Here is a 23,489-nt window from a genome sequence, read left to right on the forward strand (position 1 = left end):
TAAGGAGGGACTGATCCCTAACTGCAGCTCTGGGCATCTTCTCAGAGAACCGAAGTAGGCCAGCCCACAGGCACTGAATCCTGAATGTGGTGCCAAGAGCTGAGAACCGGTGCCACAGTCCGGGACCCAGATACTGAACAGAAGTCATGTTCCAAGTACACTTGTGTGAGTGTTATGTATGAGTACATAAATTTAGCCCTCTAGCATCCTTCTTACCTCCGCTCGTTGCCAAACAGACGGGCCACCTCTTCCCTGCCAGGGCTCCGGGCCCGAGTCCTATGCTCCAATCGCCTTCTCTCCACCTGGAAGGCTTCTCGATGGCTGATCCGGATGGCCTTAGGGATGTCGGCCAGGGCGGCATACTGCCTGCTGGCTTTAAAGGCAAAGGTGCTCCCCAGTATCTCTGTTCCCCACCCCCCAGCACTGCTGGAGTCCATATGGTTGGGTGGCCTGCTGGCTTCACCCAGGTTGTCGGAGCAGATGCTGTAGACCATGCGGCTTGGGGCTGGAAGACCTGGGGAATGAAGGGGGTGGCCGAGTTCCTGTGAAGGCGATCCAGGACAACCATACCTGCTGTGTGGGGTGCTGGGGCTGGGTGGGGACAGTGGTGGGGGCAGTTGCTCCTCAGCCCTCAGGTCCTGCTTGGCCTTCTCCAGGGAGAAGTAGCCGCTTTCTACCCGTACTTTCCGACCACCATCCACACGGTCCCCACTCATGGCGCTTTCATCTGGAAGAGAAGAGGACACTTGCCCAAACTGCTACCAGTTCTGTCCCGAAAACTTTCCAAAAGTCCACACATGGTCAACTAGGAGCTGCTTCAACACCCTCCATCTTAACACTCCATAGCTATGATCTGCAGCAGAGGTGAAGGAGAGCATTGTGGGCAGAAATGGACCGTCCATCTGTGTTTCCACTCCTTACCCTTCCCTCCAGTCTGCTCGGTTACAGTCAGACTAGAAAATACAGTTCTGGTGAGGAAGTAGGACTCCACCCTAACCAACAGTTTCTTACCAGACCACAGGAGGTAGTCAATAAACAAGACACCTTTCAGGCTCTTAGTACATTTCTGAGGCAGGGAGAAGGGCTTTTGTAGGCATAAGATGGAGCACAAGGACTTTAAATGTGGATAGGAGTGTATGCTGAAAATTCCGATTGAGGGAGGCAGACAGAGATGGAAACCTTAGCTCTGCTAGGGCATCACAGCACACTACGTAGAGAGGGCACAGTGATGTTGATGGCTTCCTCCCTGGCCCTTCTTCCTAGCCAGGGGTTGAGCAAGATGGTAACAAGGAGGAGAGGGCAGTACTACCCTAACTGCTACCTCTCTGAAGACAGATGGCAACAAACCTAGTGGGTTCTAAGAGCTAATGTAATAGGAGCCTGTGGGACAGACACAGAGGCCTCCTCACAGGGGCAGAACAGAGTCTGTAGTTCTCCTGAGGCCAAGAGAGTAGGTGCTACACCTTTTCCCTTCAGAGGTGGGGTACAGAAGACAAACTGAAGTTCACAGGCCAGGAATCCAGTCATGCCAGGCCAGTGCTGCCCAGAACTGATATGCACCCTGATATGCATCACATCCCCAGTGTCATTCCTGTCCACTGGATGGAGGCCCATTCCAAAAGTACAAGATGGATCACCACAACAAGAAGATCACAGGTGATCAGCTGCTGCTCACCTTCTTTGCTTTCTAGCCCAATTTCCCGTGGGGTACAAACAGCAGGAGGCAGGCTTTGGCTGGGACTCTGAGCTGGATTCAGGCTGTTCCCATCAGGCTGGTCTTTAGCTCTCATTTCTTCTTGCCAGAGTGTGGATTTGGTGGTAGGGACTTTCTCGGCACTGGGAATGCTGCTACTGCTGCTTCCACCGCTGCTGCCACTGCTGCTTGTGACCGCCATTTTAGCAGGCCCAGGTTCCTGAAGGGATAGCAATGGGGGATGGAGGGTGGCAGCATATGAGCGCATAGCTCAAGCTAGCTCATAGGTCCAGGCTGCTAAGTTACAAGAACACAAGGCCAGTAAAGCAGTATTGGAGGATGGGAAGCCATTCTTTCTTGACTGTTCTTTGTGGCTTCACAGTGCCTCGTCCAAGGGACCCTGAAGAGGGAAGGTCCTGGGTTTCTACTAGAGCCATGTCACCAAGCATGTAGAAGCTCTCTCTCTGTATATCTCCAGACAGTACCTAGAATAGCAGCCCAATTATTAAGGGTGAGTCCACAGCAGTTGATTTAGAGTCTGTCATTTCTATACTCACAGACACCTGAGACATGAACAAAGGGAGACAGGTCCACTGCTACCAAAATCAACCACTGGGATAAATGCAGAAAGTGGGTTCCACAACACCCTGTGGTCCTGGCCACTCTTAAGATTTAATGGAATACAAGGGATGAAGTGAAAGAGATACCGAAATAAGACAAATGCTAAGGCCTGAACAGTTGTTCATTCACATTAGAATCCTATCCCATGGCTGGGCAGTGGTGGCGCACACCTTTAATGCCAGCACTTGGGAGGCAGAGGCAGGGGGGTCTCTGAGTTTGAGACCAGCCTAGTCTATAGAGGGAGTTCCAGGACAGCAGGACTATACAGAGAAACCCTGTCTCAAAAAACAAAATCCTATGTCATGCTGATCTGTGGAGGTGCAGCCTTTAGGGTATGGTTAAGTTAGTCCTCATGAATGGGATTAGCACTGTACAAAACAGGCCCAGGCTATCCACTTTCCCCTTCCACCACGTGAGAGAGGACTAGGCAGTGGGCCCTCATCAGGCACCATATCTGTTGTCACCTTAACCTTGCACTTCCTAGTCTCCAGAATTCTGAAAGGAAAAAAAAAAAAAAAAAAAAAAAAAAAACAAAAAAAACAATGCTATTGTTTAAGTAGCTCTGTCTGTGACATTTTGTGAACAGCATCAGGAATCATGTGAAACACAAAACACCCCACTCAAACCTGCACACCCACACCTGTCACACGCGCACCTTGTTCTCGTGCACAAGCTGTTCCTTACTGGCAGCCCAAGTCATTTTCCAGTTTTCCTAGGGCACAGAAGCAGTATGGCCCTGAGGAAAAAGTGCTCGTGGGGCAGGCTACACTCAGCAGACATAGAAATACAGCTTCTAAGAAATCAGAGTTGAACTCTTTAGACATTGAACCCAGATAAGGACAGGATGGGAATCCCAGCTGTCCTGTAGTACCCACTCTTGTCCTGTGCCCAGCCATTCACTCTGCTGAGGGGGCCAAGAGGATGATGTCAGTTAATTACTATATTGCCACAAAGAGGTGGTGAAATATAAATATCCACTTCCCACTCTCATCTGCTCTCAAGCCAGAGAATTGAGCCCGGCCTATACATCTGAGCTTGTTCTTTCTCCTTTATAACAATAGTATATCTTCAGGAGGATGGGTGAATGTCCCTCATCCTTGGGCAAGATCCTTTTTTAAGTCTCAAACCATGGCACAAATAGCTAAGGTGCCTATTTAACATATCAAAGCCAACCTGGCCTCCAGGTTCTTGCAACATTCCTCAGTCCCTACCAGTTACAGAGGCTCTTCCCTATATAATCCAGTTATTTTGGTTATCTACCCATTTTGTACCTTTGGTTGCTGCACCTGTTGTTCCCCTACCCCCACCACCTAGCTCTGTCTGCTTATGTCTACTCTGGACTCTCCCAGGTGTTTCTACCTCTGGCGATGTTCTCCCATGCATCTATGCTAAACTTTCTCCACCATACCTAGGAGCTATGCCCTTTCCTTTCCTTTTTATTTGTTTTTCTTCTGAGCAGGTGGATAAGAAATCTAACTGGGTAGATGTGATCACAAAAGAGTGTAGAGGCTCACACTACACGGAGCCATCCTTGCAGGCACCTAGGTTTACTGCACCATGTCTTCAGACAGCCAGCTGTCATGTTCATACCGTGATGAACCCTGGCTGCTATCATAGGCACTCAGAAGGGCTTCTAGAGTCAAGGAAAAAGGGAGTAAGCTCCCTCTTGAGGAGCAGCATTCTCTACTTCTCTGGCATGAGGACACAACAGGGGCCACAGTGAGGAGGAAGGGTCCTGCCTTGAAGCAGAGGGCAGCAGAGACCCTACAGAAACCAAGAATCCCAAGGAAGGACAGGGAATGCTCTGTATCCAGATACAGATCAAGGGCATCACACAGGCCTCTGCCAAGGGCCTAGAGCCTGGGGATGGGGTGGGGACTGGCAAAGAAGAGAGCCACTCTCCCAAGTCCCACATGGGCAGCATACCTGTGGAGAGCTAGGGGACCCTTGCTATTGCCATGCCTTGGGGAACTTCTGAAGTTTCCCTCTACTCTAGGCCTTCTCTTCAGGAGCTTATGTATGATGGCCAATGCCTCTTCCATCCAAGTTTCTTCAGGATCAAGCTGAATTTAGTCAGACCCAGGAGAAACCAAGGCTTCCAGTCCTCAGTGGTCTAAACTGAAACTCTTCTAGGCTTGTGCAGGTCTATGGGAGATGGGTGGAAGTAGAGCTTCATGCTCATCCACAGAACTATAAGGGCCACATTCTCTCTCTCTCTCTCTCTCTCTCTCTCTCTCTCTCTCTCTCTCTCTCTGTGTGTGTGTGTGTGTGTGTGTGTGTGTGTGTGTGTGTGTGCGTGTGTGTGCGTGTGTGGTGTACCCAGAGACTCCAATCCAAATGCAGTCCTTGTCTCTCTCCTGAGACTACCCAGAGGTCAGCTGTGGGGAAGGGGGAAGACTGCCATAACACTGGTAGAAGAGGCTGGGAACTTGGTGCCCTGGTTCTGAGGCATATCCTCAGGGAAGGGGTAACTTTTCTGTTCTGGGATCATAGGGCTCTTTCTACTTGCTAGAAAGTTGGAGCCTGGCCACAGGGCCGCATCATTTGAAAGGGACAAAATCATGGGGGGGGGGGAGGGGGAGAAGGGACACATCCCAAATTTCTAGCCTGACCCAGGCTGTCTCCTGCACATAGGGAGTTACCTTATTTGGAGGCAGAAGCTCTGTGCTGCAGTGTTTCCAAGGCATCACCATGGAAACAAGGCGTAACCCTAACCACTGTTATTCAGCAGGACTTTTCCCCCTCAAATCAGGCAGCTTGAGGGATTTGAGCATTAGCTACTGCTCCCTAGCAGAAGGTACTATTTTCGGTTTCCCGGAAAGAAACTGACTACATGTTTTCATTTATCTGATTACATGTTTTAATGACTTCTAGTTAGGGGCACTGCTCTCTAGAGAAGGCTGATTTGGGTACCCTATGGATATCCTTGGTAAGGATGAGATACAGGATGGATGCTGGTCAATGAAGGGCAAACCTGGGCTGTACCCTACTAGATGGAGAAACTGTCCTAGAGATGTGGGGACCCAGGCCAGCAGCCTCTGCTTGTCTTATTTCTTCAGCCTAGGAAGCCAGAGAATAGCCAGCAAAGACTGTCTGGCCCAGGGATGACTCTCTTTGCTTCCACAGGACTCTGGCTTTGTGATGCCCAGAAGACCTATCTTGCTCATTCTCAGGACTAGCTTGATTTATCCAACACAGGTCAAAGCCCTAGTAAGGATAACATTTGGTACAGAAGGGAAAAGATAAACACTTAACCACCCTAACAAAGGGCCCTAGCTGGAAATTCAGAATGCTGATTTCACCCTTTCAGAGCCCAAGGGTGTGGTGAACACAGCAAGAATGGGGGCAGAGCCCTTCTGCCCAGGAGCCCAGAATACTGACTAGGAGGAGGAAGGGAATGAGAGAGAGAGGGACAGTGGGAGGGAGGGAAGGACTGGGCCTGGTGAGGCTGCCCCAGCCTCCTAGCTCTGGTCACGAGTCAAAGCAGGGATCCTCCAGGGCTCACCTTCCCTGTTGCTTAGCCTGCTGTCTACAGCGCCACGTCTTTCTTTTGGCAGAAGAGTAGACCACTCTGCCCTTCCCAGAGGCTGACGGGGTGTGCAGGGGAAGAGACACATGTTAAGCTGCTATCGCTCAGCATTTGCCTGCTGGCCTGAACCTTCCTGAGGACAGCTCAGGGCATTCTAGCAGGCTGTTCTGCTCAGTGATTCAGGAGGGAGGAGGAGGCATGCAAGCTGTGGCCACCTCAGCCCCGGCAAGATCTTTACCCACCCCTTTTCCCTCATTTCTTCCCAGGCCCAGTTCCACTGACAACCAGCCTACCTGTGGAGTAGGCGGCTCTACTTTCCGTTTCTTCTTCTGGTTCTGCTTGTTGGTTCTGGGATACACCATGAGCATCTCTAGCCACCTGGGAAGAGGGGAGGAGAAATAGCACCAGGTAAATCCCTGGCTTTCAGGATCCATGACTCCAGGCCTTGCTGGGGTGGTAGAGACCTCAATCCCTTAGGTATTCTTTCTGGAGAGACCTATCCAGTGCTCAGACACTGAGCAAGTTACCCGAGAACAGGGTGCAGCAATTGGGTGATACTATATCATATAGCAAGCCAGGAAAAGTACAGGCTGTTTCAGAACTATCTCAAGACCCTTCCGTGGCCACCATGGGCTCAGAGCAAGAAGATTTCTCTATTCTGATGAAGAGGCAGGGTTCACCAAAGGCATTACAGAATGGAGTAACATCACTGTTTGATTACTGACCCTATTCTCAGGACCTAGTCTCAGCTTTAAAACATCCTTCCAGATCTGGATTTGGCAAGTGCACAGCCAGGCAATGACTGACAGGCATTTAGGGCTGCTGGGGCAGATGCTGGCCTAAAGGAGAAAACTGGGAGTTATATCAGCAAGTTCCCATGGGTTACCTCAGGAGTGAGAGGCTAATCAATCACTACTTACACAGGAAACATACCAGGCACTCCAGGCTTGGACAAGGCCACACAGTTGCTAAGGATCCCTCATTAGAGCCTGCATTTTAAAAAGCCATTCTGGGCCATCAACAGAAAAACATGGAGAAAGGAGCTGTAGACAAAAGGTTAGGACCCCAGATCTGCTGCTGCCACTATCTAACAAAAGCCTTGGGTGCTCCTGGCCCCTTGAAGCACATCTCATTTCTGAGACCAGTGGCTAGATGAGTTAGGACTGTAACAAAGGATAAGAAGGCTTGCTTCAGCTATGGCCTCAGCTACGGTTAAGTGGGGCACAGCAGCTAAGTCTTCTCTCTAGACAAGCAGTAACTGCAGGAACCACAAGAGAGACTGCTTTAAAATTCACAAAACATGAGGGACCATGCTGGGTCCAGGCCTAAGGTACTGATAGCAGTGGCCATATTCCTGTATCTATTAGTACCCCTGGAACAAGAGAAGGGCTTCTTGAGGTGTTTCTATAATTTGAGTTTGCTTCAGGAAAGGAAGAGAAGCATCCCATTGTTTTTTGGAGCAGTTTGGAGAGTTGGTATCTAGGGAAGCCAAGCTTTATGTAGGGAACTACAGTTGCTATACAAAGGACTGCTTAGCCCAGCTCAACCCATGCCCAGGGATGCATAAGTTGCTAAGAGAACAAAGTAAAGCCTACTCTCTGAGCCATTGCAGTCCTATAGGTCACTTCTCCAAAGAAAGGAAGGAGTTACATATGGAATGCTAGCAAATGAGCAGGCTTCTCAGTGAATGGAGCCCCTATCCTTTTTTCCAGGAAGTGGATCTTGGAACCACTCCATGTCAGACAATATTTCTGTCAGATAACCATGCTTGAAGGGAGTGTCCTACAACTTCACTAGACTCCTAGGTCAAGATTACCTTCCCACCAGGTATATGGGGCACAGGGCAGGAGTTGCAGAACCTCCAGAGTGCTCAAAACGCTCTATATTCTATCCATTGTCAACACCAAGGAGCCTTGGTAGAGTGGAGCCATCAAGATGAACTGGGTTGCTCAGCTACCTAGGGACTTGGGAAGAGTTGAAGGAAGAGAAGCCTGGGACTTTCGGTCATTGCTACTCTTGCTGTGTGATCAGGGTCAGAGTTGTCAGGGCTGAGGCATAATAGAACAGGTTTACATCCCTATCTCTCCATTCTTCCTCCCACTTAAAACAACAAACCAGGGTCTTGTTATGTGGTCCAGTCTGTTAGGCTGTCCTAGAACTCCTGACCCTCCTCTAGCCTTAGTATCCCAAATGCTGGAATTCCAGATGTTTGCTGCCATACTCAGTTACATGTGACTTTGTCAAGGAAGCCCAGTGGGATGTATCCAACATATTCAGATGTGTTAGAAATGTTAAGAACAACAATCCAGTAAAGAGATAGGGATCATCTAGTGGACATGAGGTTGGTGGGAACCAAGTTTCTCCAACTCCAGAAGGCAGAGTTAGGTCAGTGAGAAAGAAGAGAGTGGGCAGAGCTGATGGCAGGTCAAGGAGAAAAGAATCCTAGCCTCTGAGTGAGCCAGAGAGCAAAACAAACCCCTACCAATCATCTCCAAAAGTTGTGTCAATATTATCCCAGCAGCCTCATGGCATGAGGGAACTGGAGAATGAACCACATTTCCTTCAACAGATCTGAGAGGAAAGGCAGGAAGGAAGGCTAGGTAGGTGGTAGATGTCCCTGCTCTTCCCCATCCAGTTTGGTGAAAGTATTTTCTCTTTAGGAACTGTTTTTAATGTGACCAGAGTATGTGTGCCAATGGGGCCTGGATTACACAGATGAAGAGCTATGATAGCCTTGGAGAGGGCATCGAGGTTAGAGGAGACAGAGAAAGTGTGGGTAAAGCACCTGTTCTTGGACTATCTGTGCTATGCCTGACTTCTGTGGGTACCACAGATCCTAGCATGTGGGCAAGGCTAAAGAAGCTGCTGCCTGAGTCACCTCTCTGAACTATATGGCATCAGTGACCCAGTTCCAGATACTTCCAGCTTGTCCTAAGAACCACAGACTCCCTTTTCAGTCCCAAATGCCACTCAGGCCTTCCCTAGATCCAAGTCTGGGAGTGTGAGGTTCCCTAGGAAGACTCATTTGGGACAGGTATGCTGGGTCAGATCAGGTAGTACGAGGAGCAGTTAGGAGTGCAGAAGGTCACTCACACCTGACTGTCCCCTGCTCCTGACCCTCAGATTCCTTGATATTGAGCACAGGTTCATTAGAAGCCCTTAAAATCCTTAAATCTGATGTTCTGGGTTTAAACTCAGGAAGACACACAAAACACTTCTCCAGACGGTCCCCAGAAGCTTGGAAAGGAGAATTCTTAGTCACCCAGCAGAGGATAGCTTCCTCAACAGCCCCACTAGAGATAGAATTGATGCTAAAGGAAGGCCATGTTCCCAATGGCCTTGTACTTGCTCAAACCAGAGGGCTTCATGTCCTTACTTTCCTCTACCCTGTGCTAGAGTCTGTTCCCCTCAACCCTAGGTTGATTTCTTTCAAAGCCTTTACACTCCAGTCTTCTTCTAGCCTTATTGGATGAATGGGGTTCATCGTTGAGGAAATACATGCATGTAGATCACCTGGAGTTTTCAGTGCTATACAGGACATGTTTATCAAAAGGGCTGCCACAAAGGTTGACTGATACACAGCCTGGAACAAAAGGGCTTATTCTGTCTGAGGGGAAGGCATGAGCAGCAGCAATACATAGCTGAGTACCAATGAGGCACAAGGTGAGGACAGACATGTGTATGTGGTAGGAGCACCAACCAGTGAAGAATTCCAAGGAAGACCTAGAAGCCCTGGAGTCCACAGAAATGGGTGGACAAGCGGATGGCCCCTTCTATGGCTCGGGGCAACTTACCCACTGATGATCTCCTTGGTCTCTGCCCTGATAAAATGTTCCTTGTCGGGTGTCAGAATGCAAAGGGAGAACTTCTGTCCTGTGCGGGCCTCCCCATCTACCACATCTGTGCACTGGTTCATGTTGATGGTGCCCTGAGGGAGGGTGGTGGGCTGCAAGTACAAAACAAGTCATTCAAAGGAGGTAGTGTCAGGTCCCACCAGCAGTATCCAGTCCTCCAGTCTTTGGCCACTTCCTAACCACCCATTCATGATGCGGCAGGCCAAGCTGGACATTTTTAGAGGCCATTCAGCTGGATTTCACCTTCTACTTGGAGAACAGTGTTCTAGCTTGCACTGGAGAAGGGGGCAGGACAATGAGAGAACAGCTCAGGGATGACACAGCACCAGAATAGAGGGCTCTCACTCACATAAGGCCCATGATAGCTTTCTTCCTCCATGGCTGAAAGTTGGACTCCCTAATTTGGAAGCCTCTGAGCTTAAGAGCACACACCCTGGGGAAGGAAGGGTAAGCCAGCCCAACCCAGCTTTGCAGGACAGGCAGTCCTGCAACCCAGCAGCAGGGCTTCTTGGAGAGCAGTAGACAGAAATCAAATCCCTAGATCCCAAGTCTGGTCACTTTCTGGATGGGGCTTCCTTGTCTCTTCTTGCCAGCGCCAGTCCCTTCTAGTTCATATAAGTCTTAATTACAGGCCCTCTTTAGTACACTTCTTGAACCTGTTGTAGGTAAATTGTCCTCAAAGAATTCTTCATCCTTGGACAAGCCACATCTCATCTCTGAGACAGACAAGAAAACTAGTCTATGGGTATTGTGAGGACAGAATGACATAAGCTGTGGAGATCCAGGAGTGATCAGAGGGAAGGAACTGCAAAAAAGATGTCTCTTCTCCCCTACTGCTGGAACTCCAACCCAATGCTTGGGATTAAAACACTGACATCCAAGGCCAGATGTGGCGGTGCACACCTTTAATCCTAGCACTTGGGAGGCAGAGGCAGGTGAATTTCTGTGAGTTTGAGGCCAGCCTGGTCTACAACGTGAGTTCCAGGACTCCAGGGCTGTTACACAGAGAAACCCTGTCTCAAAAAACAAAACCCCACAGCAATAGCCATGATGGAGCTCATAAGTACATCAATAGATCAAGAAATATGAGAACATATCCTACAAAAAGATGTTAAGTGGGGATGATAAAACATCAACAAAAATCCCATTACCTTCTTTTCAACGGACTGATCACCAGGCTGTTCAAGGAATTCAGTGTCACCAAACTGCTCAGGTTCCTACAATCCTAATCTTCCCTCCTGCACAGCAAGTCTGTACTAGACACTTGACCATGAGCCAATGACCCTGCCTTACGGCTGAGTATAGCCATGGCCTCAGCCCACATTTCTCCCACATGAACACACATATAGAACAGTCAGAGCTGAGGATCTGTACATAGGAGAGAATCTTGTGGGATCTGCCTTTTTGAGCAGGGATGACCTCACTTAAGTAATGTTTTCCGGTTCCATTTTTCTTATTGCTCAATAAAATTCTACTGTTCTGAGATCCATCTTACCCTGGTGAGAATGGTAATCAAGAAAATGACAATAAGTACTGGTGAGGATATGGGGAAAGAGGACTCTTATCCTGTGCTGGGAGTATGTGAGTGCAGCCACTACAGCAATGTGGAGGTGTCTCAAAGAACTAACACCAGAACTCCTTTATGACCCAGCTATCCCAATCCTAGGGAGGTGCCCAAAAAATGTTCCACTACAGAGACATCTGCATGTCCATATTTATCTCTGCTCCTTGAGGAGCTCCCGTTACTTTCTGGCAGGTATATTTCTGGGAAAACCAACCTGTGAATTCCTGATCCCCTTGCCTCTATTGTCTGACTGCTGGGATTACAGGTGTGCACCACACCTGGCCCACCCTGTTTATCACTGACCCTGGAGAGTTTAGGAGAGTAAGGAAGAAAATGGGATGGGCTGCAAAGTGAGGCTGGTTAGTATGGCAAAATGGCTTTTCTCCCCCCCCCCCAATCAGAGCTGCAATTATGGAACTAGAGGTGGCTCAGAGGACACATCCTTCACTCAGATAGGAAACAATCCCATAGAAACAACACTTCTGAAGATCTGAAAGGGTCTGTCACAATGAAGCTTGATCCTACCGACTACTTGAGGTCCTAGGATGGATTTTTCTTTCTTTCTTTTTTTTTTAATGATTTATTTTTATTTTATGTGCACTGGTATTTTGCCTGCATGTGTATCTATGTAAGAATGTTTGATCCCTGGAATTGGAGCTATAGACACTTGTGAGCTGCCATGCAGATACTGGGAATTAAACCCCAGGTCTCTGGAAGAACAGCTAGTATTCTTAACCAGTGAGCCATCTATCCAACCCCCAGGATGGGTCTTTCAAAAACACCTGACTGAGACCCACAATTACATAATTCAATGTGCAATGAGATATTACAAATCAATATTTTTATTTTAAAATGCTATTTGGCTACTTTTTATCGTGTTTATTATGTGTGAACATGCACATTTCTGTGGGTATGCTCATGCCACAGTACAATTGTGGAGGTCAGAGAAAACTTGTGCGAATCAGTTCTCTTCCTGGATCCTGGGGACTCAACTTAGGCTGTGAGGAACCTTTACCCACTGAGACATCTTTATATCCCAAGGTTCAAGGTTTATAGGATGGTACAGAAATGACCCAAGACTTCCAGGGTGCATTGTTAGGCTGTCTAAATTTATTTTGCAAGAATGAAAAAATAGAACAGGGACCTTTGTCACATACTGTCAAGCCCAAGAAGCTCCTTCTCACATCTGCAGTGCCAGCTCAATCTGGTTGGAGTTGCTGTTGAGGCAGCAAGACACTTAGGTTCTGTTAACAGTCAATGGATCTTCCCTTAGGAAGCCTGTCCCTCCCAGCCAAGGCCCACTTTACTCCTAAAGCTGAGGCTAGAGGAACTGACATCTTCATCCACCTGACAACCTCCACAAGGACCAAGTGCCTGCTCTACCATATATGACAACAACCTACTACATAAGAACAAAAATGGCTTTGATGTGGTGGCATAGACCTGTTATCCTAGCACTCAGACAGGTCAAACAAAATAACAGAAAGTTCAAAGCCAAGTCATCAGGACCTGTCAAAACAAACAACAATAAAAATGTATTATATCAGACATGGAGGCAAGGGTAGGAGGATCATGAGGTCATAGGTAGCCTGGGCTAGATGTCAAGACTGTCTCCAAAGGGACAGGGGAAAAAAAATTCATATATTTAGAAGACCAAAGGTAAAAGCTCCACATTGGACTTGGCAATTTCTTAGATGTGATACCAAAAGCACAGGCAAAAAGACAAAAACAAAACACAAAATGGACTTTATCGAAATTAAGCAGACAAAAAAACCAAAGCATCTAAAGGACGACTGAGAGAGAGGGAAGAAACACATGTAAACAACACAGCTGCCAAAGGTCAAAAATTCAGGATATATAAAGAACTAAAGCCAAGAGCAAAAACACAACAGTTAAAAATTACGCAGATTTGAAAAGACATTTCTCTAAAGACATGCCTGATAAACCCATGAAAATATGTTCAACATCATGAGTCATCAAGGAAACACAAACAAAATCTGTAACAGAAGACACCACACCACAACGTACTAGGATGGCAATAAAAAAGGGGGATGGGTTATACAGATAATAACAAATGCTGATGAGGCTATGGACAACTGGAACCTTCTTACACCTCTTACTGTAATGTATAACGGTATGGGAAAGAGTTATGGAGATTCCTCAATAATTAATTGAGCACAGAGGGCTAAAGAAATCAATCAGTGGTGAATGACTGACTGACATAAACAAAGCCTGTGCCCCATCCACAGTACCACAAAAAGCCAGGCACTAGTGGAACATGCCTGTAACCCAAACACTCCATGTTCACCACAGCATGATTTACAACAGCAGAGAAGCAGAAGCTACACTACTGCCCACTGATGAATGAATGGATAAACAAGATGTAGAACATGAATACACTGCAGTATTTAGTCATAAAACAGGATGAAGTTCTGGTATGTGTTAAAATTGGGATAAGTCCTGAGTAAAATCAGCTAGTCACAAAATGACACACACTATAACTATACTTAAATAAGGGGCTAAGTGAGTCAGATTCATAGGAACTTTAAGTAGAATGGGAATGGCTAAGGGAGAAGAACAGTGTGTTAGTGTTTAATGGTGTCTTTTTGAGTTTGGAAAGAAGTCAAGCACATGGTAGTGATGGCTGCACAGCATTCTTGAGTACACTCAGTGTCACAGAACTAGCAAGTAAGAACAGCTGAAGTGTAAACTTTTGTAATGCATATTTGGATGAACACAGATGGGGACAGACAGTCTCTCTCTCTCTCTCCCCTCTCTCTCTCTCTCTCTCTCTCTCTCTCTCTCACACACACACACACACACACACACACACACACACCCTTAAGTGGAAATGGCGGTTCTGTAAACGGAGCTGGATAGAATGCTGTAAAATCTGGTCAACACTGTTCTAGTTCTGGTGGCCTTGCAGAGCCCTTTCAGTGGATTCAGAATATAGGCTGCCACAACCAGGCATGGCCTTGTCCTTCCACCCACCCTTACTTTTAGGGGCAGCAGCAGCAGCTGACATGAAGCACCATTTCTAGATTGTGGTAATCCTACATCAAATCACCCATAAATTTGCCCTGAGGCCTGAGTCTTCCATCACAACCAGGATCACAGAGATCAGCATGAAGCCTATTTCCTGAGGCAAGATGCCAAAGTTCTTAGCATAACCTTGAAGACACCCATCTCCTTCCCACAGACAGAACAACATTGACTCTAGCTGCAAAGATGGCTCTTGTCACATGGTATTAGAGAGCTGGCTTTGTACATCAAATGTTACTTGCAGCTAGCTAGTTAGTGGCCTGTTCCCATGTCACTAATTCCAAAAGGATCCACTGATGCCAGGAGGTAAATGAGAAGTGAGCCACAGCACTTGCCATCAGATGCACAGTGCAAAGGGTAAGAGAGCATACACGGCTGAATTAAGTGTTAAGACAAAGGTGTGAATACAGTCATGGAGGCAAAGAGGCCAGACATGGGAAAGCCATGTCTGGTGATATACATAGGGGCTACATTAGTCTATGAAGTCCTATGAAGAGGTATGCTCGAAGAGCAGAGGGACAGACGAAAAAGTGCATTACCACGGGCCTCTCTATAAACATGCTGTATCTCTGTAACCGTGAAGCAGCAGCATCTTTACTATAGGTAAAGAAAGTCACTGGAAGAAGTAAAGCAGTATGCCAAGACTGATGCTGCCAACTAGTAACAGGAGCATAGCAATAAACTGAACAACAAAAGCCCTGACCCTGAGGCTGAACTGGGAGATAAGTCAGGCAGATCGTGCAGACAGACCAAGTATGGCAGAGGTGAAGGCCTCAATAAGGACTGCTATAAGAGAGGGAGGGACAGTCTAGTCTATTACATGTTCTTAGAATAAGTCTACCAAGTAAGCAGAACAGGGTCAGAAGAGAGCAGCATAAGCTGAAGAGAATGAGCAGCCACAGTAGGACTCTCACCTAAGCTTGGAGAAGCAGTAAGATAGGAAGTTAGGTCATGCCGGCAGCCAAGAACCAGCATATTCCATATAAAATCAGATGACTCATCCTTCTCAACCCTGCAGCTTTGATGGGACAAGATTGACAAGGATGGCAGCTCACATCCTGTCCTACTGGCACATGCTTCTCTAGAGCCACCCACAGCCAGGCCTCCCATGACATAAGCAGAAGAGGTCCTAGTGTGTGGGTTCACTTCAAGTCTAGGCTAGTCCTTTAAGGAGCTGTCTCTTTAGCCTATGCTAGCAGCAGGGTCTAGAGCAACCTCTCTTCCTCTGAGTCTCTGCTATTGCATTTTTTTTTTTTTTTATTACTACGTTTTAACTTTTAAAAGTTGTAACAATAATAAAGAATTTCTACATACTCACTGCCCAGGTGGCTCTGTTTTCAACATCTTCCATCAGGGTGGTGCATTTGTTGCAAGTTGCCAACCAATACTGACCAAATCAATAGAAGCTCATGCTGTTTGAGTCAGTGAGTTTTCTCTTAGTGTTCTTTTTCTGTTGTAAGATCTTAACACACCATATTGTCATGGAAACTTATAGGCTTCTCTCAGCTGTGATGGTTTCTCAGATTTTCCTTATTTTTTTATGATCTTGACAGTTTTAGGAAGCACTACCCATATGCTTTGTAGAATATGCCTCAAGATCTTAAGAAGCAAAGCCACCGAGGTAAAGTGCATCTTTCACTTTACCTGATCAGGATGTAGGACTTCTCACTGATGTTGGTGTTGACCTCTAGCATGTGCTTGTATGTTAGCTCAGATCCAGAAGAAAATCACTACATACTACATAGTCTGCTTGGTGATGGGGGAGTGATGATGCTCCCTATAAGAGGAGAGAATCTGCATGGGTTATTTAAAATTCTTGTAAGTTTTTTCCCCCTCTTTTCCCCATTTGTTTATTTCTTGATCAACCACCAACTTTAATGTGCAGAGATGTGTAGGTATTTGACTTATACCTTGGATTATAACCAAATGCTAGATTATTTATACACTTTGTTGTTCACATTATTCCAGCTTTGGGTCAGGAGCTGTCCAGTGGCTCCTATGTGGTAACAAAGCACTTCCTCACTTTGAAGGGCAAGGTGCTCCCAGATGACCTAGTACAAACTCTAGCCAGCTCTAGATCAGCCCCTTATCCAGAAGCCAGAGGCCTTTCCTGGAAAGTGACATTAAAATCCCCAGTCAAGTGGTGGGTATTCTCAGTGCTCACAGGGCATTCTGGCTTTTAGGTTTCTGAGCTGCCCATGAAGGAAATGTGCATGCTGGTGGAATCCAAGCACAATCCTATCCATCACTCTGTGTGTCTCTGATGATGTCTGTCTGGCTAAGCACACTGAGGCCTTCAACACTACACTACTATTGCATGGCCTAGCTCACTCCCTTGGGCTCCAACAGTACTTCTCACCAACCACTATCCATTTACTTATTAAACTGTTCAGGCCCAGTCCCTGTGCATGGAGATGTGCCACTGTAAGAAAGAACTATGTGCCACAGGCACCACACTCATACATAGCTCCTGCCTTTGAGCTTCCAGGTGCTGTTCATTTCCAAAGTACACGTCTAGTTATATTACCATCCAGAATCTCCTCCAGTGAACTACCAAAGAGCCTGTCACTGTCCCTGTATGTCTAGGCATTCAAAGAGGTATGGGGGGGTATCACTGGGTAAAATATTTATACCTTTTAGGATGAGTTTCTGAGACTTTTCTAAGACATCTGGATGAAAGACATAAACAGGGGAGTAATAAGAGATAAATTATTGAGTTCTTCTATTACTGTGACAAAATACCTGAGAAAAATATGCTTGAAGGAGGAAATTTTTATTTTGATTCATGGGTCACAAATCCAATATATGGTTTTGCTGGTTCGATTGCTTAAAATGAGGCAAAACATGATGGTGCCATGGAAAGAGGAAATGAGAGGTGCGAGGTGAGCAAAGGACCTGCTCTTTTCCACTAGATCTTACACCTTTAAAATTTCAACAAATTCCAGGAGACGATCAAATTGTGAACTTAGTAATAGATGAATCCATGCTGTCAACCAAGCACTTAGTACATGGCCTTAGGGGAGGCATTTTAGATTCAAGCTACACTGTGCTGTCTCAAGACTGGGATATATAGGAGAGACTGATTGGAGGGAGGCAGAGGCTGGCTGGCATCCCAAGACTGAAGAAGATGTTTTGCTAGATCAAGCACAAGGCTCAGCATTTGCTGAGTGACAGAATCAGCCAGAACTGAAAACAGTAGTCTCATGCTCAGAGACTGCTTCCTAGTTCCTGGGTTAAGACTGGGCCTTCAGGAGAGTAAAGGCCTCCTTTGGTGCTTCTAACACTCAGCTGAGGCTGGAGCCACTGCCTCAGAACTTTTGAGACCCTGGCCTCTCCCTGCTACCACAGGAGGCTTTTTCTTAGGCTGGCCATGCAGCTGTCTGGAGTCACTCACAGCTTTTTGCTGGGCCCAAGATGACCTGACAAAAGCAAACATGGGTTGAGAATCTGAGACAGAACACAGCTGTGCAGAGTTGACAGGTTGTGGATATGTAATGGAAAAAATGGTTGGACCAGCACCCTCAAAGCACCTGCCACCCACAACAACAACAAGAAAATGAAGCTTGAATTTTAGAAATGGGGGAAGAAGGGGTACAGGTATGGTATCTTTCTTGAAGCTAGCATGATAGCACTTAATGAAGAATCAAAGGAACAGAGAGGAAACAGGCATGTCAGGCACCTGTTACCCTGATAGGACAGCACCCAGTTTCAGAGATGTGTGACAGAAGTGAAGTGCTCAGAGCTGTGTGTACTGAGGGAGCAAAGACTGGACACAGTATACCTTTGGCAGCCCCTCAGTGACAAGGATGCCTAATTGAAGACTAGGCCCCAAGCAATGGGGCTGAAGCCTTAGGTTCTGCTTGCTGCAAGAATCTGGCTGACATAGGTCATTTGTAGACTGGTATACTTCCTAGCTCACAAAAATTCCTCCCTGCCAACCACTAGAGACCATGGGCCATAGGCTGACCTTTGACATTAATGGGCTACCTCAGTGAGGCTTAGCTGAATCCATATAAACTAAAAGCCCAAAGGAATTCAAATGCCCTTTGAAAATTCCCCAAATTTCAAAGTAACTAGAAAGTGAGGAACTCAAGATCAAACTTTTCAAGCCTAACCTAGACAAAGACACAAATAGGACAAAGTAAGGAGATGAGGATGGCCTGAGCCTGGGTAGCAAGTCCACCAGAACACAACCAGGCTATGATCCTTTAGCTTTGTCCTTTGCCCATGGGATAACACGTTTAAGGGAAACCTGATATGAAATCCATACACTCTCACCCATTTACCCATTTACTTGCTCAGTGAATCAGTTAACAATGCAATGATGAGTACCTATACTGTATCCAGATTGGCAGGGGCTAAGGAACATGACACTAGAACACTGTCTCACCGAGATAAACCATCTGGAGGAGATACCAGGCTTCCAGCTTAGCTACTGGCTCTTCAGGCCTGCTCTGCTGGAAATGTCACTTAGTGCCTAATGATGAGTGCACTTTTCAGTGTATCAATTCAGAAATGTTTTTAAGTTACGAGCAGTTGTGCACATCTGTCATTCAGGTATGGGAAGCAGAGGCAGGACTGAGGGTTTAAGGCCAGTCTAGATTACACAGTGAGACTGTCACAAAATTTTTAAAAAGTAAAAAGGCTGGTTGGGGATGTGGCTTTGCCTATCATGTGTAAAACCCAGAGTTTAAGTCCCAGAACTGTCTAAGTAAGCAAATAAACAAAACAAACATTTCTAGAATTTGTTTTTCAAGATAGGGATTCTCTGTATAATAGACTTTGCTGTCTTGGAACTTGAATTGTAGACTAGGCTGGCCTCAAACTCACAAAGATCTGCCTGCCTCTGCCTCCCCAGTGCTGGGATTAAAGGTGTGCACCACCACAGCTAGGCCTGTGATGTTAGAATTCTTTGTTTTGTTTTTAAAACAAACATTTCTAAATGGTCTCGGTAGGAGTCTCATTTGCTATGAGAATGACTTTTAAAGGTTAAAAACTAAAGTGAACGGAAAGGAAGTCCTGGGGCAACCCCACATTCAGTATTCTTTTTTTTTTTTTTTTTTTTTTTCTTTTTGGTAGGGTTCCAACTGACCAGAAATTGAGTTTCTTATGCCTGAGCCTCCAATACAGCCACAAACAGATTGTCCTCTTCTCACTCCGAGTAGGCCTCACTCAGGAGCAGGTGCCCACATCCAGAGAGGAAGGGAGACACTCTTGACACAAAAAGGTTGCTGTGGTTTCCATGTGCCACAGTATCCCCTCTCAGAGCCAAGAGCAATCCCAACTGAGAAAGTTTCTCTTAAGGCACAACTAACAATGGGTCCCAGGCTAGGCTTAGGGAAATGCTGCTGCTCATGTGGGCAAAGATTCAGTTCAGCAAAACTCTACAGCCACAACCTGTATGGTACCACACCTGATGTGTTTTACTATGTACACCCAGAAAGTGCCGCTCGTGTGTAACATGCCAGGCACAGATAACCATGTAAATGTTATTTACCGTGGCTGTGGGGGCTGTCCCTCTGCTCTCAGGACCTCAGTTTCTCTCATCGGTAAGATGAGTATACAGAGGCCTATTTCAGAAAGACTGACATGAATTTAATGTGAATGTCTATAGAATACTTAAGACACAACAAATGCTATATGGTTATCAGACATATAAATAAATAATACAGTCTTTAGTAGTATGCTAGGTTTCCTCAAGAAGAAACAGGCTCACAGAGGTTAAAAAGCTTGCTTAGCCACCAGGAAGATGTAAATGAGAACTACAGTGGGAGCCAACCGACACTGGCCAAAGGCATTTGGCAAGGATATGCTGAGACAAGAAAGACCCTCATACTTTGGTGGTCAGAATGAGAACTGAGGTAGTTACTGTGGGAAAGTGTAGTGGCTTCTGCAAAGACTAAATACAATGACCCTATGACCCAGCAGCACCACTGTTAGACATACATTCAATAAAACAGAAAAACATGTCCACACAGAAATCTGTGTAATGTGACTGCTCACAATAGCCTGATTTATAGGTGCCCAAGGGTGGGATCACAGATATCCATCAGTAGATGACTAGATAAGCAAAATATGGATCATATACACAATGGGCTATTTTTCAGCATTAAAAATAAGTTTTAGCTGGGTGCGGTAACACATGCCTTTAATTATTGCATTTGGAAGGCAGAAGCAGATAGAGCTCTATGAGGTAGGCCAACCTGGTCTACAGATTGAGTTCCAAACCAGCCAGACTTAAGATGAAAAAATGCTGGACTGCTAAAGGCACAGGGTTTTCTTTGTAATGATGAAATACTTTCAAATGGCCACAATGACAGTTACATATATACTACTTGTATATATACTAATATGCTAAAAGAAAATCACGTGTTTACTTTAAATGGGTGAGCTGTGTGAATCAAATTTAAAGAAAATTACAAAAAAACAGAAACCCTTTTACCACCAAGGCCATACACAGAGCAGAGTGCTGAGCTGGGCCCAGTGGTAAAAGCCCCACCTCCTTTACCAGACCCCTTCATCCCTCAGGGCCTGGGCACAGCAGCCTTCAAGTCTCTGATATTCCCATGGATCAGAATGTAAAAGAATTCACACAGCATGTGCCAAAAACAATGCTTGCTTGCTTGCTTGCATTCTCATGCTTGCCATCCACTCTTGTGCATGTGTGTATGTGTCTGCCCACTGTATCACACTGAATTAACAGTGGAGCTCCCACTCTGACTTGATGGGTCAGTGCAACTTCACTACTTCAGGGTTTATGTAGGCAACTTCAGCCTACAAGGTTTATGAAGATGCTTCACCTACAGGTGGAACTTTGGGTCCATTTTCTCCTCTATGGACCTAGAGGAGACCTACACATCTATCGTGTAGGTAAGGAGGCATAAGGATAACACACACCACACGCACGCAGGCACGCATGCACGCACACTAGCCACCCTGACTATCTTGGGGAGGGGCAGGGACAACAGGTGACAATTCCCACCTCTTGTTTCCCAGACCATATGACTCTGAGGTTGGACCTATCCCCAACTTCTTTCTAAGTCCTTGTCTCTTCCAGTCCAATCCACTGGCTCTCCAAAGCACTGTACTCCTCCATAGTGCCAACTCAATCAGGCTGCACCTGGTACCTAATACAATGGCTACAAGGCTTTCCCTTTATAGATATCCTATTTCTCAACAGAGTCATCCACTCCCTGGGGATAGGAGAAGGTCTTCCTGCTTATTAGGTCATTTCTGCAGAGTTGAAACTCAGCAGATGCTTAGAGACCTGTGAGTAAATAACAGAAAGGAGCCTCCTCTCCACTCAAGAAGTCAAGGCCCTGGGTTCTCCTTTCACAGATCTGTAAGAATGCTTGCACAAGCCAAGTGTGGTGGCACACACTTTTACTGCTAGCACTTGGGAGGCAGAGGCAGACAGATCCCTGTGAGTTTGAGACCAGCCTGGTCTACAAAGCCACACAGAGAAACTCTGTCTCGAAAAAAATAAATAAATAAAAATAAAAATAAAGGAAGGTTTTTCACACAAGTGGTTAAAAACAACATATCAGACAGAATAGCCCAGTGGAAACCACTTAAAGGACAGAGATATGAAGGGGATGAAGAAGGACAGCAATGGCCTTTTTCTCCTGAAAAAACTGATTTGTTGTAGTATAGCAGGAACTTCAACTTTTTCTATGCAAAAAGAGGATGAAAGCAGGAATTAAGGTGGGTAATAAACCCATCTCCAATTTGAAAGCTCATAGGCTCCCACTAACCATAGACTGAACACCCAAATACCCATGAGAGACTATACCACAGCCTGAGTGTCTTTCTAAGCAGCATTTAGGGGGCAGGATTAATGTGGCCAGGGCTCAGGGTAGGGGAGGGCCAAGTGACAAGCTACCAGGTATATAAGCTAGTGAGATCAGCAAGACATCAAGTGTGGTCTCCTTAGTACCACACTAGTGAAATCACTAGTGAGACATCGATCATGACCTCCTTCCTGGCACCACATTAGTAAGACCATTGAGAAAGGCACACAGAGTGACCTCCTCCCTAGCATTATACTTGCCAGCAATTTTATCCCAAGTTTCTTTAAAAGTGATTCCAGTCCATCCTTAAAGACCCCAGGGCCAAGCAAGACAATGATTCAGCCCACAACTACCTGGAGTAAATGACAAACTCCTATCATAGTCCATGATCTACTCCATCATATCTCCCTTCAGGGAGATGAAACCTGAGGGGTAGAAAAAGTATCCAGGCCATATCTGGATGTAACATGCCAGGTCTCCTAGCCTGTGAATAGTGGTGTTATTGACATGTACCCATTTGCTCAGTAAATAGTATCAAATTGTGGACAGTACTGATTCAGACTCATAGAAAATGGAAATGGCCACAAAAGAAATCATAAAGAAAGCTGAAGAACGGAGTAGCCAGCTGGACTAAGGAAGGCTAGAAAAAGAATTTTATCTAGCTGCTGGTCCGAATAGCCCACCACAAAGAAAACTAGGTACCCACCTCAATGTGGCCCATTGGTCTAAACAGTGAAATGAAAATAGAGTATCCTAGAACAAGTGCATATTCCAGCATGAATTGCAGGGCTACAAGGTCTAAAAGGGGAGTCGAACTACTATGAGCTAGAATAGTTATGTTCTATAATCTAAAAGCAGTCTCTTTAGCCTTTGATCTTTCAAATTCTATATTCAAAACTTTACTCTTAAAAAATAATATAAACAAATAGGGAACTATGTACATAACTGGAGTCCTTATTGTCAAATGTTTAAGATTTTTATCCTTTAAATAAATGAACAGTATTTTTAGTTAAATGTAACATCACTAAAACCTTAAACTAGTTCTTCATCAGTGAGCAGGTGGTCTTGGACCCTAGGGAAGGAAGAACTACCTCACAAGGGACATAGGATTTCTTCTGGTCTAATGACCAAACAAGCATAGAAAGCAGGACAGACACCTTGATGGTGTCCTTGTCTTCTCCCTGTCTCTTCAGATGAATACTCAAAGACAGGAAACAGGGCTCTGTTGTGTGCTGGTTTCTTGTCTAACTCTAACCCACTATCCTTAAGTCTTCACAGTGCAGACGAGAAAGGACAGGTTTAGTGAGTCACAAAGGCACCTCAGGGTAAGCTAACAGAAAGCAGAGCTGGAATTGATGTATTTCCTGACAACTGCCCAAAGGCAAACTAATTC

The 23,489-nt window shown here is 46.0% G+C and overlaps 1 protein-coding gene across 7 annotated transcripts in view; it reads right to left on the minus strand.

Annotated features, from left to right (window-relative positions):
• The window catches only part of Mprip (myosin phosphatase Rho interacting protein), a 119,764-nt gene that overhangs the window by 43,799 nt on the left and 52,476 nt on the right, over positions 1-23,489 (minus strand). For 3 of the 7 annotated variants that reach the window (XM_051180537.1, XM_051180536.1, XM_051180535.1), the window contains exons 4-7: positions 9,638-9,789; positions 6,137-6,221; positions 1,676-1,913; positions 571-727 (exon numbers count right to left, since the gene is read on the minus strand). In XM_051180537.1, coding sequence (XP_051036494.1) covers positions 571-727; positions 1,676-1,913; positions 6,137-6,221; positions 9,638-9,789 — 632 coding nt within the window. Of the gene's footprint in view, positions 1-216; positions 728-1,675; positions 1,914-6,136; positions 6,222-9,637; positions 9,790-19,398; positions 19,424-23,489 lie in introns of those variants that run through there. The other 4 variants (XM_051180532.1, XM_051180533.1, XM_051180534.1 and 1 more) reach the window with 2 other exon arrangements.

Source organism: Phodopus roborovskii, unplaced genomic scaffold (assembly GCF_943737965.1).
Source record: "Phodopus roborovskii unplaced genomic scaffold, PHOROB, whole genome shotgun sequence".
Lineage (NCBI taxonomy): Eukaryota > Metazoa > Chordata > Mammalia > Rodentia > Cricetidae > Phodopus > Phodopus roborovskii.